Here is a 15,393-nt window from a genome sequence, read left to right on the forward strand (position 1 = left end):
CATTCTATTCAGTAAAACAAACAGTTTGTGCACCGTATCTCACACAAGATTAAATATTTAATCTTTTCATAGAACACTGAAGAAATGACACTTTGTTACAATACAAAGTAGTCAGTGCATAGCTTGTACTGTATATCAATGTAAATACACAGCTGATAGAAGAAGTCTCCACATGGCTGCTGACATGCCAGGTTTTTAATAAGACCAAGATTCAAAACTTTTTCCGTCATTATTATGACCTAAACAGTAGGGGTAAATTGCGGAAAAATATGTTTTAAGAGGAAAGAATACATGTAAATGTTCAATCACATGATGCATTTATTGTATAGGCAAAGCAGCCCCTTTGGCTCATATTACAGCACTTTGGTTTTTGTGGGAGATCGCAGTCCTTTTCAGATCACCTCACAGATGTTCGATGGAACTGTTAATAATTGCCTAAGGATCCAGTTCCATCTGAACAAAAACAGCCTCAAAGTCCTGTATATGATATATAATGCCGCCACTGTGGGTGGGCTATATGGGCTAAAGATATCTCCATATTTGAAAAGAAAAAAAAAGAAAAAACTTGAGAATGATAATTTGCCGAAAGTCTACAAAAGATTATTCTAAATCCTCATTCTAAATCTGCACTTGCTTCACTGAACAATTATAGATTGAGCTTTGTGACCAGTGGCTCTAGTTTAAATTTTAAATTTCTTCATATATCTCCAAAACATCGTACACGAATAGCTGGGTTCCACTGTATGGTTTTAATTTGTAATATCACCATTCACCGCTAGATGGCAGACACCACGCACGTCTGTGGAGCACTGAATTTGTCTGCCTCTGCCTCCATCAAATAGACCAAAATCAAGTTAGACTACCTGTGCTGCAAAATAGAACACTTTTTAGTCAACTTAAAATTGAGTCTACTTTGTGTAACCAAATTTGTAGATTTGCTGGAGGGTGAAGCAGAATGAAATTAGGTCGACGTGCTATGCCCCACAGGGCGTTGAGGTGAGGCACGTCAACCAAATAAAAAAACACGCTCAACTAGACCATTGCCCAGGCACAAAAATGACAATGTGCCTGTTACTTTCTATTAACAAATTGTCTGATGAGTCGGAGGTGAGGCAATTCCATGCGCCAAAACACCCAGATGGGCGCAACACGACCCTAAACAAGCTAGACTGGACTTTAGCAAGCACGAAAATGAAATTCTGCCCGTTTTTCCACCCAGTATATGAGCACAAGTCTACCATTCATAGGAATGAACAGCATATTAATTTTTGGGCTGTTCAAATGATTACAAATCTTAATCGAGTTAATCACATCTTACAAATTAATTAACCTCTATTAATTAATTAATTAATAATTATTTGAACTCTCTCCAAAATATGACATATTTTATACATACATATCTACGACAAATTCATTCTTTGCGATGAGATTTCAACTTGAAGAGCTGCAGTGGTACTGGAATGCCTTCTTGCCATGAGTTTCATGCTTACATTTACAAATGCATGTGTCCGCTAGGGCTGAATGATTTTAGGAGAAAATTGTGTCAGGATTAGCACGCTTAGCACTTCCTCATTCTCCTTGTCAGTGAAAACACTACCTTTTTTTTTGGTTCATTTAATAATGTACTTACATTATTATCTTTTAAATCAGTCCTCATCCACAAATCTACCAAAGTCCTAATTCGAACACGAGAGGCTCAGTCTCCTCTCGTCATTGTCAGTTTTGCTGCCGCAGAGCCCCTCTGACATGCTGCCAGCTTTTGTGACAACTCAAAGAGCAGTGCAAGCAAAAACAATAACTTCACAGTACATGTTCACACAATGCCGTTGTAGGCATGTCACTACACACCACACTATGCACGGTCACGGTTTTAGATCAAAACCAAAACTATCCCCCAACATTAACTAAACAGCATACTAGCTAACAATGAACCAACAAAAACAAGGAACAAAGAAATTCATTGAACACAAAACATATCTCTCTCATGCCATTCATATACCAAGTGCTGCAAAGCATTCTGGTAGTGCTTTAAAAGGCGCTCTACATTGCAAGGCGCCCTGTCCATTTTAGAGAACATTTGACTTTTAGGTCGTGAAATATTGTTGTTCTGCGCTGGTTTGTGTGACCTGTTTACTGTAATATGCCGCAGATTTGTGACCAAAGAGGGGAGCCTTAATAAAAAAACGCAGCTCTGACAATTTCCAAATCGCATTGTCTGAGGTCACTGAGTGGGATTATGGTATGCATGGTCGGGTCATTCTGCGCATGCGTTGCAGCGTTTAATGATTTATTTGCATCATTCTTTTTCCAGGACAGATCGACACAAGGTGAAAGAATCACCAACAACTCTCACTTGCGATATGGTAATGCACGTAATTCAACTTGAAGCAGGTGAGTACAGTACCTGTCACACAGGTGGCTCACTGCACCAAATGAGTCACAGGTGCAGGGTAGGCAGCCGCTGGTGCCATTGGTAAAGTACCCCTCCTCACAGTCATCACACTGCAGACCACTGTAGCCATCCAGACATGAGCACTGACCAGTGCTCTGGTCACACTCATCTGGATACAAAATCCCTTCTCCTCCAGTGCTGCAGTTGCAGAAGCCATCTGGGTGGACAAACAGGCATGGCAATGGGTGAGACAAACAGATGAAAAAAAATGCATTTTCATGGCATAAGGACATTTATTTATTTGGTGCTTGGTAATATTGGATATATATTGACTCAAAAAAAAAACATATTTTGGGGAAAAAAATGGACCATATATGCTGAGAAAACATTTCTGGAGCAAACGAAATTGTGTTTGGTGAAACGTCGTATTTTGCGGATCCAATCAATGACATCATTGATCGATTGGCAAATTATAACCTTACAATTCATCCATTTATTTTGCATAAAATGCAAACTATCTGTCGATCCGATCCAGCTGATCAGATTTGTGTAAAGACTTTTACATTTAGATCTGGAAGCGGATGACCAATTCTTTGACTTTTGATTTTGATTTCTCGACTACACCCAAGACATATCATACAGTGAGTGTACCCATGCAAGCTGTGAGCAACATAACTGATTTTGTAGAGTTAACCTGCTATACACATAACAGAATTGTTTAATCGTAGCGGCTCATAAATAAAGAGCGCTTAGGCTCCGCCCAGCTGAGTCACACTGAAAGGGATAAAAAAAAAAAATTAATAATGAAAATTAACTTCACTAACTTCAAAACATATGCATGCTGTATGTTTTTAGGTAAGCAGGATAACCAGTACGCAATTATTCATGAGTCAATTGATTTGTGTAAATTGCACGGTCCGCCAAACATCGCCGATAGGGTCATTAAAAGTGTGACATGCACAGTTGGTCCTCGTGCACCACAAAAGTTTTGGCTGCTGAGTGAAGGAGAATGGGTGACATGTAGAAGAACATGTTTGGTGGTTTAATGAACGGAATCAAAGGGTTGTCAAAAAAGATAGAAATGCTACTACACTGTGTGGTCCTAATAGCCATGCTCTTAGCTTCTACCCAGGTGTTGTACAGTGAATCCCTCCATAGTCATGGTATGTGGAAAATGCATATAGGAGGTGTATGTGTGTTTTTTTTTTTATTATTTTCGGGCTAAAATCAGAATACATAAATTCAAGGTATTTCAATGGCCGACAATTAGATACAGATTTTCACCTTTTGTGGGACATATATTGTATAGTTCAAGTACAAAAGAATCCAGGGTATGTTGACACACAGATGACCTTGACAAGCACTCAGTAGTTATCTATTATTTATCTGATCTCAGATTCAGTGCAGCGAGTGACGACTGCAGACCTCATTAAACACAATTTCACACTTGTACTTGGTTCAGTTCACTGCACAACAGCTGAAGTATTTGTATGTTCTAAAAGAAATCAAGTAAAAACAGCAACATACTTAGCAGTTAAGATTAAAGGAACCGTACAATTGCATTTGAATATACTCCTGCTCTAGAATCTGATTCAGACGAGGTTGCTCTTCTTGTGTTATTTGCACTTTTATGTAACTAAAAAAAGCCAGTGGTTACGCAAGCCTGTAGTGCCTACACTGCCGGGCTCTTTGCTACAGGAACATGCACAGAAGAACTGTCAGCCCTGATGATGCCAAAGAATGTGTGTGAAATCCATTTAATGCATATCCCACCTCAAACACACGCACACACAAAAGCTGATTTTCATTCTTAAAAACGGGGCTTTCACTAGATGTGGCATTTAGCTATGACAGTGACACACATACATTGTGTCTGATGTCCATTGGACTGGACCTGTGTGCAGTGGAAAGAGAGAAAAGGGTCTGGGCTCACCTCTCCCCTGCCTAGCTTATCTGTTTGACTGTTGTGACGTGTTGTGACAGCATGGTTGTTATTCAAACAGGGCAGGGGCAGGCTGTTCAGAACAAGTCTCAAAATTCCTCTCGAGCCTCGCTCAGTACTTGCTTGTCTGCTGCTACCGTGAAAACCAATTTTACTTTTACTTTTTTCACTAGGCATCAAACTGCAAAAATGTTGGAGGGAAAGAAAAGGCGAATATAGTTCTCTGTGAGACCCTGCCATGTGATAGAGGGTGACGCCTTTGTTGATGTGATATTATCATGAGAGTTACCTTTACAATGGAACAATGATAGCAGTTCCAGAATGCACCAAGCTCAAGCTTTAATGGTGATTTCACATTCAAGTGCAAATTTAATTTTGACCACTGGGGTCAAACAGATGTTTTAAAAAAAAAGCCTAATAAATCACAGACATTGGAAATTTAAACTTAAAGCCTAACTGAGGACAAAGGCTCGAGAATGTGTCTTTTTCAAACACATTACTTTTTTCAACTACAATTGTTGCTATTTCACCAATTAAAGACTTAAAAATATCATCTGAACTAACCCAAAACAAGAAATTTGAGTATGAAGCATTTGTCCTTCTGCCAGTGTTTTAGGCAAATGCTATAAAATTTAAATGAAAATCTAACCGTTAGCAAAACCCAACTGCCGTTCGAAAATTATAGAGTTGAACATCTGAATAGCCTTAACAAGCTCCTTTTTTGTTTTTTAATTAACATTTAGGCACAAGACCAGACAGACAATTAGACAGGCAAGAAACGAATAAAGAGAGACAAATAATGATAACAACAATGGAAATAAATAACCAATATATAATAACAATAATAGTAGCAATAGTAATAACAAGCAGATCCGACAATGGATGGATGAGTTGATGTTTTGAGGGATCAGCTGTGCATAAATTGAAAGAGTGGCGACCAGGTGTTGTACTCTGTTGTCTTTTATAGAAGCTGCGAGTTTCTCCAAATGTGAATGTTCCGCTATGAGGTTATACCAATGTTTTAGAGATAATTTTGTATAGTCTTTCCAGGTAAGAAAAATGACTTTTCTTTTGGCCATTGCTACAGAGAAGAGAATGAATGTTTAAACTGTTTGGGGATGGATAGGGAGCAAGCAGGGTTATCGTGGGAGACAGCGGGGTGATGAAACTGAAGATCTTGACTTGAATATAATTTGAGTTGAGGTGAGTTGAGTTGCTTATCCTGCCTGATGAAAACATTTGACTTCTTTTATTAGGTAATAACAATGTAATTACTTTACATAAGTGTTAAATATCGCAATAATATCGATAATGCTATAATCAACAGCTACATCTTGTGTTTTTCCAATATTGTGCAATCATACTAACAAGGAGATGATTTGTGCTTTTTTCCTGTGAACATACAGAATATTTCATAAAATATTTGGCAGGAAAAACATCATTGGTTTTCTTTAAATTGCTTGGGCAAAATCAGCTTGGTGAGCAAGCATAAGTAATTTGGGTGAGAGGGGGACTAAATCATCTGCTTCAAACAGACATCAAAAGATTTATTATCACAATTGTGTTTCTGGCTGGGACTTGATCAAGACCTACACATTGACGTTTGGATGGGTACCATTGTAATTGGTCATTCATGTCTCTGGCTGCCTGACTGTTTTGTTTGAGTATCAGTGGATTCTACATAGAACACATCCATAACAAGTGACATACACAGGATAATCTGAATGTAATTTCCTTTAAACATAAATCCTGCTTGGCCTAATACAAAACGACCATTGGTCTGGGTGGATGCTGCGTGGCCTGGCAGACTGGATACCCCCATTGAACAACAACAGGATCAACCTTACACCCCCCTCATGCCCTCCCTCACCCAATACGCTGTAATGTGTGGCACACTCATCTTTTATTAAGAAGCCTCATGTAGGCCACGTTAATGTTCACTCCACACGGACACCGTTTTAACCAGAATCACATCACACGTCACAATACATTAAGATTCTTTGACGGGGTGCAGCATCCATAAAGTGAAGGGGTCTGCCCATTGTTGCAATGTGCTTTATTTGGTCTCTCTCTGCGTCAAAAGCACAGTGCAATCGTCCTCGTCTGGCAGATACGGTGCATGGCAGTGACTCGTTTTCAACGCGCCTCTTTCTTTTACGTTTTTAATCAAGCGAAACCAAAACCTTTAAAACCAAATGATCCACTTTCACTATAATTGCATTCGACGACACTCACCTTGACTATTCTCCACTGAGGTAACAGATGTGTCGATCCTATCTGTCGACCATGCATCGTTATCTGTCCGTTGAGAAACCATGGACATCATTGTCTGAAGCGTTTTCTCTGGGGCAAAGAGTGATGTGTGTGCATCAGTGGATCTTTTGCGAGGGGCTCTCAGCCTCGAAATCCGCGACGCGATGTCTTCCTTAGCGCTTGGAATGACCCCGATTTCGAAATCGGCGGCAGTCGGCTCAGTTGGTGCAGAAAAAGGGGTGTTCTGGGGGATATGGCTAGCTATGCCCATCGCAGACGACTGTGCCAAAGCGAAGCTGTTCTCGGGAAAACGACGAGGCATATCTGGATGGAGGCTCTTCCAGGTGTCGGAGGCTGTGTCTGGCTTCCTGGAGATAGGCGACGCATCGTACGGACTGATGCGAGGTGCAGCTTCCGAAAAATCGATATATACATACAAAATAAATACCACAACCGACGATATGTACATCATTAAGGACGTTAATCTCATATTCAGTCTCAGCTCTCCATGTAAGCCCCAGTAACGGTCTCTCTCAGACCTTTCCCTGAATGGATGCGTACTCCACCATTGATGTCTCCCGGCGGCGTACGGTGAGTGCTGTTTGTCGTCTCATGAACCACAAGTCATTGCGCAGCAACCTAACTTGGCTCTAGCCTACGAGACGAAGTACATGAGCCAATAGGAACCTGAGCAGACCAATAAAAGAATACCCCCTGGTCGCTGATTGGATGGGCTTCATAGCAATCATTGTGAGAGGGCAAAGATTCGCACTGGGGGAATTTTTTTCAGTTTATTTTTTTACTACCAACCCGATATGACGGAAACAATGTCTTTGTTAAAAATATTTAAATGTATCACTCCAAAGTGAACAATGACCATTTAAATTATCCTGGAACATGTTTTTACATCCACATTGATACACAAACATAAAATCAAAACGAACAATTGGACGGAATGTTCAGTTTTAAACACCATAATGGTTTTTAACTAGTTCAATTACCAAATAACATTTTAAAAGAGAATAGTAAGGAAAACATGACACGTAGTCCACGTAAAAAAACAGAACATACAATCTAGACGGTCAGACCGCTCTCTTTATGTTATATTAGTCACAATACAAAGGTTTGCATTTGCCTGCAGGTACATTTTCTTGGATTGCAGAACCTGTATTTCAGAATCAGACAGGCGTATAGTTCACCCAAGCGGTCAAAACACGACACTACGCCAAAATGATCTGAATAGCCACATAGCAGAATAGAGACGGGAGATGGCAGTAGAGCGTTTCAGAAAACATAGATGGTCCGACCCCCAAAGCTTTGCAGGAAGTTGCGCAAGACAAATAGCTAGTTACAATGGCGCCTCTAGATCTGGATAAATATGCAGAGATCGCAAAACAGTGCAAATACCTTCCAGAAAATGACCTAAAGGTAAACCAGACATAATATGAACACGTTCATTAAGAAGGGGTAGTGGGCTTGTGATACTTTGCGGAAGTTGTAGCTAAAATGTGTAATTAACTGAGGTTAGCTTAAGCTAGCTTGTTGCGTTTAGCACACTCACTTCGTCTGTGCGGCCAGGAAGTTAACTAGAATTGAACGGAGCGAAGGAGGTGATGTAATTTATTAATCAGTTGTTATGATCACCGTTGTCTGCCACACATTTGTCAAGATAAAATGATAAAAACTCTATTTATTGACTTGATGCCGGTGACTGCCATTTTGAAGTAGATGGCTAAGCGTCAATCGGTGTAATTGGTGTGAATGCATTGCTGTTGCGTTTATGCCTAACGCACATGTCATTTGCAGTGACTGAGACATATAATTTCAGTGGCAAGTCAACTGACTAAAATTGCACCTTAATATGCTTCCATTCAGAACGCGTGAGCGAATTGCGTGCGAGCATATGCCCAAAAAAGCCAGGGTTGTACATTAAATTCTATCGTGTGCATTACACGTGTATGCCCCCAAAATAATAGAATGCTTTGATTTTTTTTTTATGGGCTGTTCTGCTCATAACAACAGTGCTGCTCTAAATCAGCGGAGCATGATGGTGCTGCTGTGTACAAATGTTTATTATACCTTCTTTATCATTGTCTCAAAGGCAATCAGTATTAAATATGTGCTTGTATCATGTGTTACCAGTGACTTCTTCTGAGATAATGTCACCTGCGTTGTGGGATGTTGATCAAAACCAGTGCTAACAGAAAAGGGTTCTCACAATGATGAAGGAATTCCACTAGCTTTTAAAACTCATTCAACCCCATATCCATGTTTTTGTGTCTGATACTATTTTCTCATGGGATGTAAAGGAGGATCTGAAAATGGCTGTCATGTCATTGAATGAGTTCTAAATGATGTTTTTATTTCAAACCATCATTGTTTTCCAAAATACCAATCCATCTTCTAATTGATATAACGTATTCTCCCATTGTATAAAATGTACTTGATAATAACTTTACCGCGCACTTTATGTATCCTGAAAATGTCTATGCATATCCAATATGTTTCTGTCTTAATAGGATACTGTCGGTTATCTAACCTCACGCTCTACAGTACAGTGTTGTTTTTCCTCCTACACAGCGATTATGTGACTATGTGTGTGATCTTCTGCTGGAGGAGTCTAATGTTCAACCTGTTTCTACTCCAGTAACAGTATGTGGGGACATACATGGACAGGTGACATTTCCAAACTCTGCATAAATACAGGGTTTTTTATCATTTTTTTCTTTGGAGTTTGTTTAATATTTTTTTCTAATATTATTTTTCCCCCTTTGTGCTAGTTTTATGATCTTTGTGAACTATTTCGAACTGGCGGCCAAGTTCCAGATACAAATTACATATTCATGGTGTGTATATATTTTATATTAATCTAGTTTACTAGCACATTGTCTTAATTGTGAGACCCTTGAATTTGTGTTGATAATAACCCTCTATGATCTTTAGGGAGACTTTGTTGACCGAGGATACTACAGTTTGGAGACTTTTACTTACCTGCTGGTGCTGAAAGCCAAATGGCCTGACCGCATCACTCTTCTACGTGGAAATCATGAGAGCAGACAGATTACTCAAGTTTATGGCTTTTATGGTGAGATGAGAGTAAAAGAATGACAAATTTGCAGCTTTTATACAGTAATAGTTATGTTTATCATTGTTATTTGTTCCACAGATGAATGCCAGACCAAATATGGAAACGCAAATGCCTGGCGTTATTGCACCAAAGTGTTTGATATGTTAACGGTGGCAGCTGTAAGTATTATATTGATAATATATACAGATGAACTTTGATCCAATGCACCCTGATTAACACCCTTAATGGATTTTGGATTTCACAGACAGAAAATAGTGTCCAGTACACTCAAAACGCCCCTTTTCACAATAGTTGTCAAATTCTGTTAGTTACAGAATTGGCCGCTGTTGTTTACTCTCGCTGTGTGTCGTCCCGCGAACATTATGTCCTCTACAGATTTTGGCACAACACACAGTTGTTGTTTTTTTTTGTTTTGTTTTTGATAATGCCTTTCTCTATGGTGCGGCTCTTTGGCGCCGTCCTAGTGGCTCCCTGGAGCTTTTCCAAAAACGTTTTAACTTGGAAAAATATGGGGGGGGGAATTTTATTATTTTTTTTATATGGTTTCTGTAGGAGGACAAACATGACCCAAACATTTTTAACCTTTTCCAATGCTGTAAAAATGTGTAGAATAAATATGAAACTTCAACATTTCTGCCAAGGAAGATTTGCTTCATAGCCTGCGACACACGTATCTATCAGCAGGGCAGGATGCCAGGCAGGTGGCTGTTGTAAACAAACCGGCGGCTGTGTGATGGGCCATGGATCCAAAAGGGAAAAAGAGAAAAATAACTGAGCAGAACAGAGTGAGAGAAAAAGTGCGATTACATTACTTCTGGAGAAATAAGAGGATAGATTTAAAAAGTGGATTGCATCTCCAAACTCCACTACTGCTGTAGGTTTTGTTCGCAACCCAGGATAATAAACCGTTCACTGAAGGTGACGTCATGAAGAAGTCCTTCATCAACATATCAGAACACACATTTGCAGAAAAATACAAAAAAAATTGAAGACATACAGATCTCCGCCAAGACGGTGAAATAAATGACTATTAAAATGGCAGGCAACATCACCGATCAGCTTTTTCCTCCCTATAATTTTTTCATATTAAGATTTATTTTAGGGGGATGCAATTGATATTGATATATGCAATATTTTTTGAAGAATTCTGTGGAGTACATTTTCCCCCTGTTTCACTGGTGGTCATTTATCTCTGGATATTTTACTATTCGCTGAGCGGCCGAGTCCCTATCCACCACAAATAACCTGGGTCCACTGTATTTGTTTTGAATTGATTCAGACATTATGGATAGCTTCGGCTTCTTACTGCCCATTGAAGAGATAAATATGGAAACTCTGGATTCACTTTCAAAATTCCGTGCTAAAACCAGGAAGGTCTCAAACAGTTTGGCATGGCATCTGCAAAAACAACTTTTTTTTTTTTCATGAAGTCATAAGCAAAAACAGTACTGTAGGCTTCCTTTGATTAAAATTACATGTTCATACTGACAGCCACTTACTAACAGCTGCACATTTTTAAACTATTGCTGCATTTAATGATTTTCTGCTTTTCCTGTTTTTGCTAGCTGATGGATGAACAGATCCTGTGTGTACACGGAGGCCTCTCTCCAGACATTAAAACCTTAGATCAAATTCGGACCATTGAGCGGAACCAGGAAATCCCTCACAAAGGAGCCTTTTGTGATTTAGTTTGGTCTGACCCTGAAGACGTAGACACTTGGGCCATCAGCCCGAGAGGAGCAGGTTGGCTCTTTGGTGCTAAAGTCACAAATGAGGTAGGTTGCATCAGATGTTGACTGATATTTGTGATATTAATGTTCATTTCTATTAATGAATGGATATATTGGGTATGGGCGGGACATTTCTCCACACTAAAATGCATTATTTGTTGTTCATTTACCATATATTTATTTTGTGCAATTTCAAAACTTGGAAGATAATACGGCAACCTATGATCTGTATGATTCAATTATCCATCCATCTTCTGGACCGCTTCTCCTCACTAGGGTCGCGGGGGGTACTGGAGCCTATCCCAGCTAACTTCGGGCAGTAGGCGGGGGACACCCTGAATTGGTTGCCAGCCAATCGCAGGGCACACAGGGATGAACAACCATCCGCGCTCACACTCATACCTTGGGGCTATTTAGAGTGTTCAATCAACCTGCCATGCATGTTTTTTGGAATGTGGGAGGAAACCGGAGGAAACCCACGCAGGCACGGGGAGAACATGCAAACTCTACACAGGATGGCCGGAGCCGGGATTGAACCCACGCCCGATGCTGTCTCTCACTGTGAGGCCATCGTGCTAACCAGTTGGCCACCGTGCCACCATGATTCAATTAAAAAAAGCTAAATGTTCTATAAGCTTGCATCAGTGTTCATACCCTAAAACTAAAAGCTCAGATTTCCCCTGAAGTTGAACTGTTGTGCAAAACATAACTAAAAAGAGAATACAATGATATGCTAATTCTTAGCAACCTATTTCCTATTGGGAACAATACTAAGACAAGTTAGTGAATGTTCAAACTTTTAGTTATTGTTTTTGTTGTGTTTTACCATATTTTTCGGACTACAAGTCACTGCGGGGTGTAAGCGGAACCTTCCCAAAAATGCATAATGACGTAGAAAAAAAACATAAGTCACTCTGGAGTATAAGTCTAATTTTTTGCAGGTAATTTATTCTACAAAACACGAGATGAAAAACTGACATTTCATTTTGGAAGGCAAGTTATAACGTTAATAAAATAATAGAGAATAGACTGAATAGGTACACGATATGCAAACCCAATGAAGGTTATTAGCTAAACAAGAAATCAACATGAACAGAAAAGTCATCCAGTGTTCATGTTAATTTTTTTTGGATACCGCTGTCCGTGCTCTGATAAAGAGACAACTGCGTTGCATAAAGCGGATACTCCTCCCGTAAAGTCCTTTATATTCATCAACGAACTGAGCGTGGAGATGTACCGTAAGCCTCTCCAGCATCATGTTGTTCAAGCTGCCACTGGCAAACTCGTTCCTCTAGCAGTGACCAACTAGCAATAACAGTAGCCTCCACTTTTCGCCAGTCCCTTACAATCTTCTCATTAACTCCGAACATTCTCTCTGCTGCTGGATCACGGTTTTCAGCTGCAAAATTCACTACTTGCAGCTTTGTAGTTTGCAGAATAAGATTCTCTTGAGGGACATCTGTGTTCAGTCAGTCAGTTGTATTTGTATGGAGTACTAGGTATATGTGCATAAGTCTGGAGTGCCCTCTCATGGCTGTCTGTGAAATTACTTTTTTTTTTTTTTTTATGTATAAGTCGCTTCAGAGTATAAATCGCCGGATCAGCCACCCTATGAAAAAAAGTGTGATTTATAGTCCGGAATATACAGTATGCATTTCTTTCCCATTCCTCATTTATATACAGCTTAAGTTGCTCAACAGTCCATGGTCTCCCTTGTCGTATTTTGCGCTTCATAATGCGCACATTTTCACTAGTCTGCACTCTTGGCAGGCCATTCTAGTATTCACACTATTTTAAAAGAACAGATCGATTAAAATACATTTTCCAACATTCGATTAGTCAGTGTGTGTATAAAAAATAAAAGTTTCATCAATGCCATCTAGTTTTCTACAAAAAATTCTAAACAACCAGCCATGATGGACATTTTGAACCGCTTCAAGTAATCGCTGTGATGTCACGCGTGCTGTACGATAGACTGTTCATTACAGACTTATTTACTACTACTTGTGCTATAGAAATACTGGATGGCAACGTCAAGTACTTTAGATATTTTTTAGATATCACTCTTACCGTCAGGCTCGTGTTTGTCTGAGGAGAAATGGGGCGAGGGCAGAGACATTAACAACGCAATGGCTGCCAATGCAGTCAGCTTGCCAGCCTCCAACGCAACTTCTATCACAAATGTATGCCTGTAAAACATAGCAGATTGTCATGTATATGAATATGATCATCATAGTCTGAAAATATTAGAACGAAACCCGCAATATTTTTGGAACATAGTCACATAGAAGTATTTCCTCATTAATATACATATGCATATTTGTATTAATTTTCTCTCCACTTCTTAAACTACCTGCTATTTTGCTGTTCAAGGTTGTATAAGTTCTACTTTAATGCTGTTCCTGAAATTTCCCCATGTTTACATGATGTTAATAACAGCTTTTAAATCATTGGGATTTGAGCTAAACAGGTGTTCTCTTCTGATGTGTTTTTTTTTCCCACCCTCTAAAATGTCTTAATTTCTGTGTCTTACCAAAAACCTACAGTTTGTCCACATCAACAATCTAAAGCTGATTTGCCGGGCACATCAACTGGTCCACGAGGGCTATAAGTTCATGTTTGACGAGAAGCTGGTCACGGTGTGGTCGGCTCCCAACTACTGCTATCGCTGTGGCAACATAGCCTCCATTATGGTCTTCAAAGATGCTAACACAAGAGAGCCAAAGCTCTTCAGAGCAGTGCCTGATTCTGAAAGAGTCATCCCACCTCGGACAACGACACCTTATTTCCTGTAAGATAATGAAATCCAAATCGTTTAGTTGTTTCTTGTTTTTGTTTTTCCAGTGCAAAGACACCAAGGAGAGTGGCGACAGCACTTGTCAGTCTGTATGACTTTTGTAGTGTAAATTAAAAGTATTTACAGTGCCAACTATTGTTTATTCCCCTCTGTACATTTAAAGCCATGTATCTGCAGCTTGAATCTGAAGCCCTTCCCTCAACCTGGAAGTTTGCGAGAAGCTACTAGATATCAATATAGCTTTGTCCTGCACATTTACCATTATCGATACATTGCATTAACGAAGAGTTTCGGTGAAGATCGGAACGAGACATCAATCAATCGTTATCTCTTTGTTAATGTTTATTGCAGTCCTGAATTCTCAATGTCTTTATCCCCTCCCTTGCTCTCTTTCACCCCTTTTTCCGTCTGAATTGACAAGTACCACATGAGCTATGATTGCTCCAACAGCGGTTTGGACTCGATGTTTCTGGAATGAAAAAACAACACGAGTCAATTATGGAATATTGTACATTCAGATACGTGGAAGGTTAATGTTGCTACGTGAGCTGCTGTATTAGTATAATTGTTTTTATTTTTTATTTTATTTTTCACTGAAGCAGTGATGTGTTGAACTGCCTCACAGACTTGTAACTCCTCACCAACATTCAGTTCTCACTTGGGGCTTAAATCATAACGATATTTCACAGCTAAGTAAGCTGGAATCTGTTTGCTGAGGTCAACTGACCGCTGTAAAATGTTCATATGTGCAGATCTCTGTTTTACTTTGCAATAAAGATTTACTCGTTCTGTGTTGTTTTCGTCAACAATGACAATGACGAAAATATTTCGTTAACGCCCCTTTTTTTTCATGTCGATAACGATACGATGACGAGCTAAGCGAGGTTCTTTGAAGATGAAAACATGACGCAACGTACGAGAATTTTCGGTGACGAGACATATAGGACGAAATTGTTAGCGTGTGTTTCGTCAGATGTTCAAAATTTATGACATCCTTCCCTATTGTACATGTAATCTGTCTTTCAAAAAATGCAATGCTAGTGCAACCTATCCTTCGTTTGGGCACGCCCTCCAACAGGACAACAAACAGAGCGCATGCGCCGCGCTCGCACCGTTGCGCGCACACAAAAAAAGAAAAACGGTCGGCTACTTTGTTCTGATTAAAACAAATGTTTACAAGTAAACAAGAGA

General features: G+C 39.6%; 2 protein-coding genes across 2 annotated transcripts in view; one reads left to right on the forward strand and one right to left on the reverse strand.

The window, feature by feature from the left end:
- The window catches only part of LOC148344657 (multiple epidermal growth factor-like domains protein 9), a 39,987-nt gene extending 32,774 nt beyond the window's left edge, over nt 1–7,213 (reverse strand). Inside the window, exons 1-2 of the mRNA XM_088301328.1 lie at nt 6,570–7,213; nt 2,405–2,609 (exon numbers count right to left, since the gene is read on the reverse strand). Coding sequence (XP_088157454.1) covers nt 2,405–2,609; nt 6,570–7,077 — 713 coding nt within the window. The 5' untranslated portion in view covers nt 7,078–7,213. The remainder of the gene's footprint in view (nt 1–2,404; nt 2,610–6,569) is intronic.
- A 634-nt stretch (nt 7,214–7,847) lies between these two features.
- Nucleotides 7,848–14,990, forward strand: ppp6c (protein phosphatase 6, catalytic subunit). Its single transcript, XM_088301340.1, has 7 exons — nt 7,848–8,015; nt 9,168–9,263; nt 9,368–9,433; nt 9,531–9,672; nt 9,754–9,833; nt 11,241–11,450; nt 13,952–14,990. The coding sequence occupies exons 1-7, from the start codon at nt 7,941–7,943 to the stop codon at nt 14,198–14,200; spliced, it is 918 nt and encodes a 305-aa protein (XP_088157466.1). The 5' UTR covers nt 7,848–7,940; the 3' UTR covers nt 14,201–14,990.
- The last annotated feature ends 403 nt before the right edge of the window (nt 14,991–15,393 follow it).

This window comes from Idiotropiscis lumnitzeri, chromosome 1 (genome assembly GCF_059441095.1).
Source record: "Idiotropiscis lumnitzeri isolate Australia: NSW breed Sydney's pygmy pipehorse chromosome 1, RoL_Ilum_1.0, whole genome shotgun sequence".
Classification (NCBI taxonomy): domain Eukaryota; kingdom Metazoa; phylum Chordata; class Actinopteri; order Syngnathiformes; family Syngnathidae; genus Idiotropiscis; species Idiotropiscis lumnitzeri.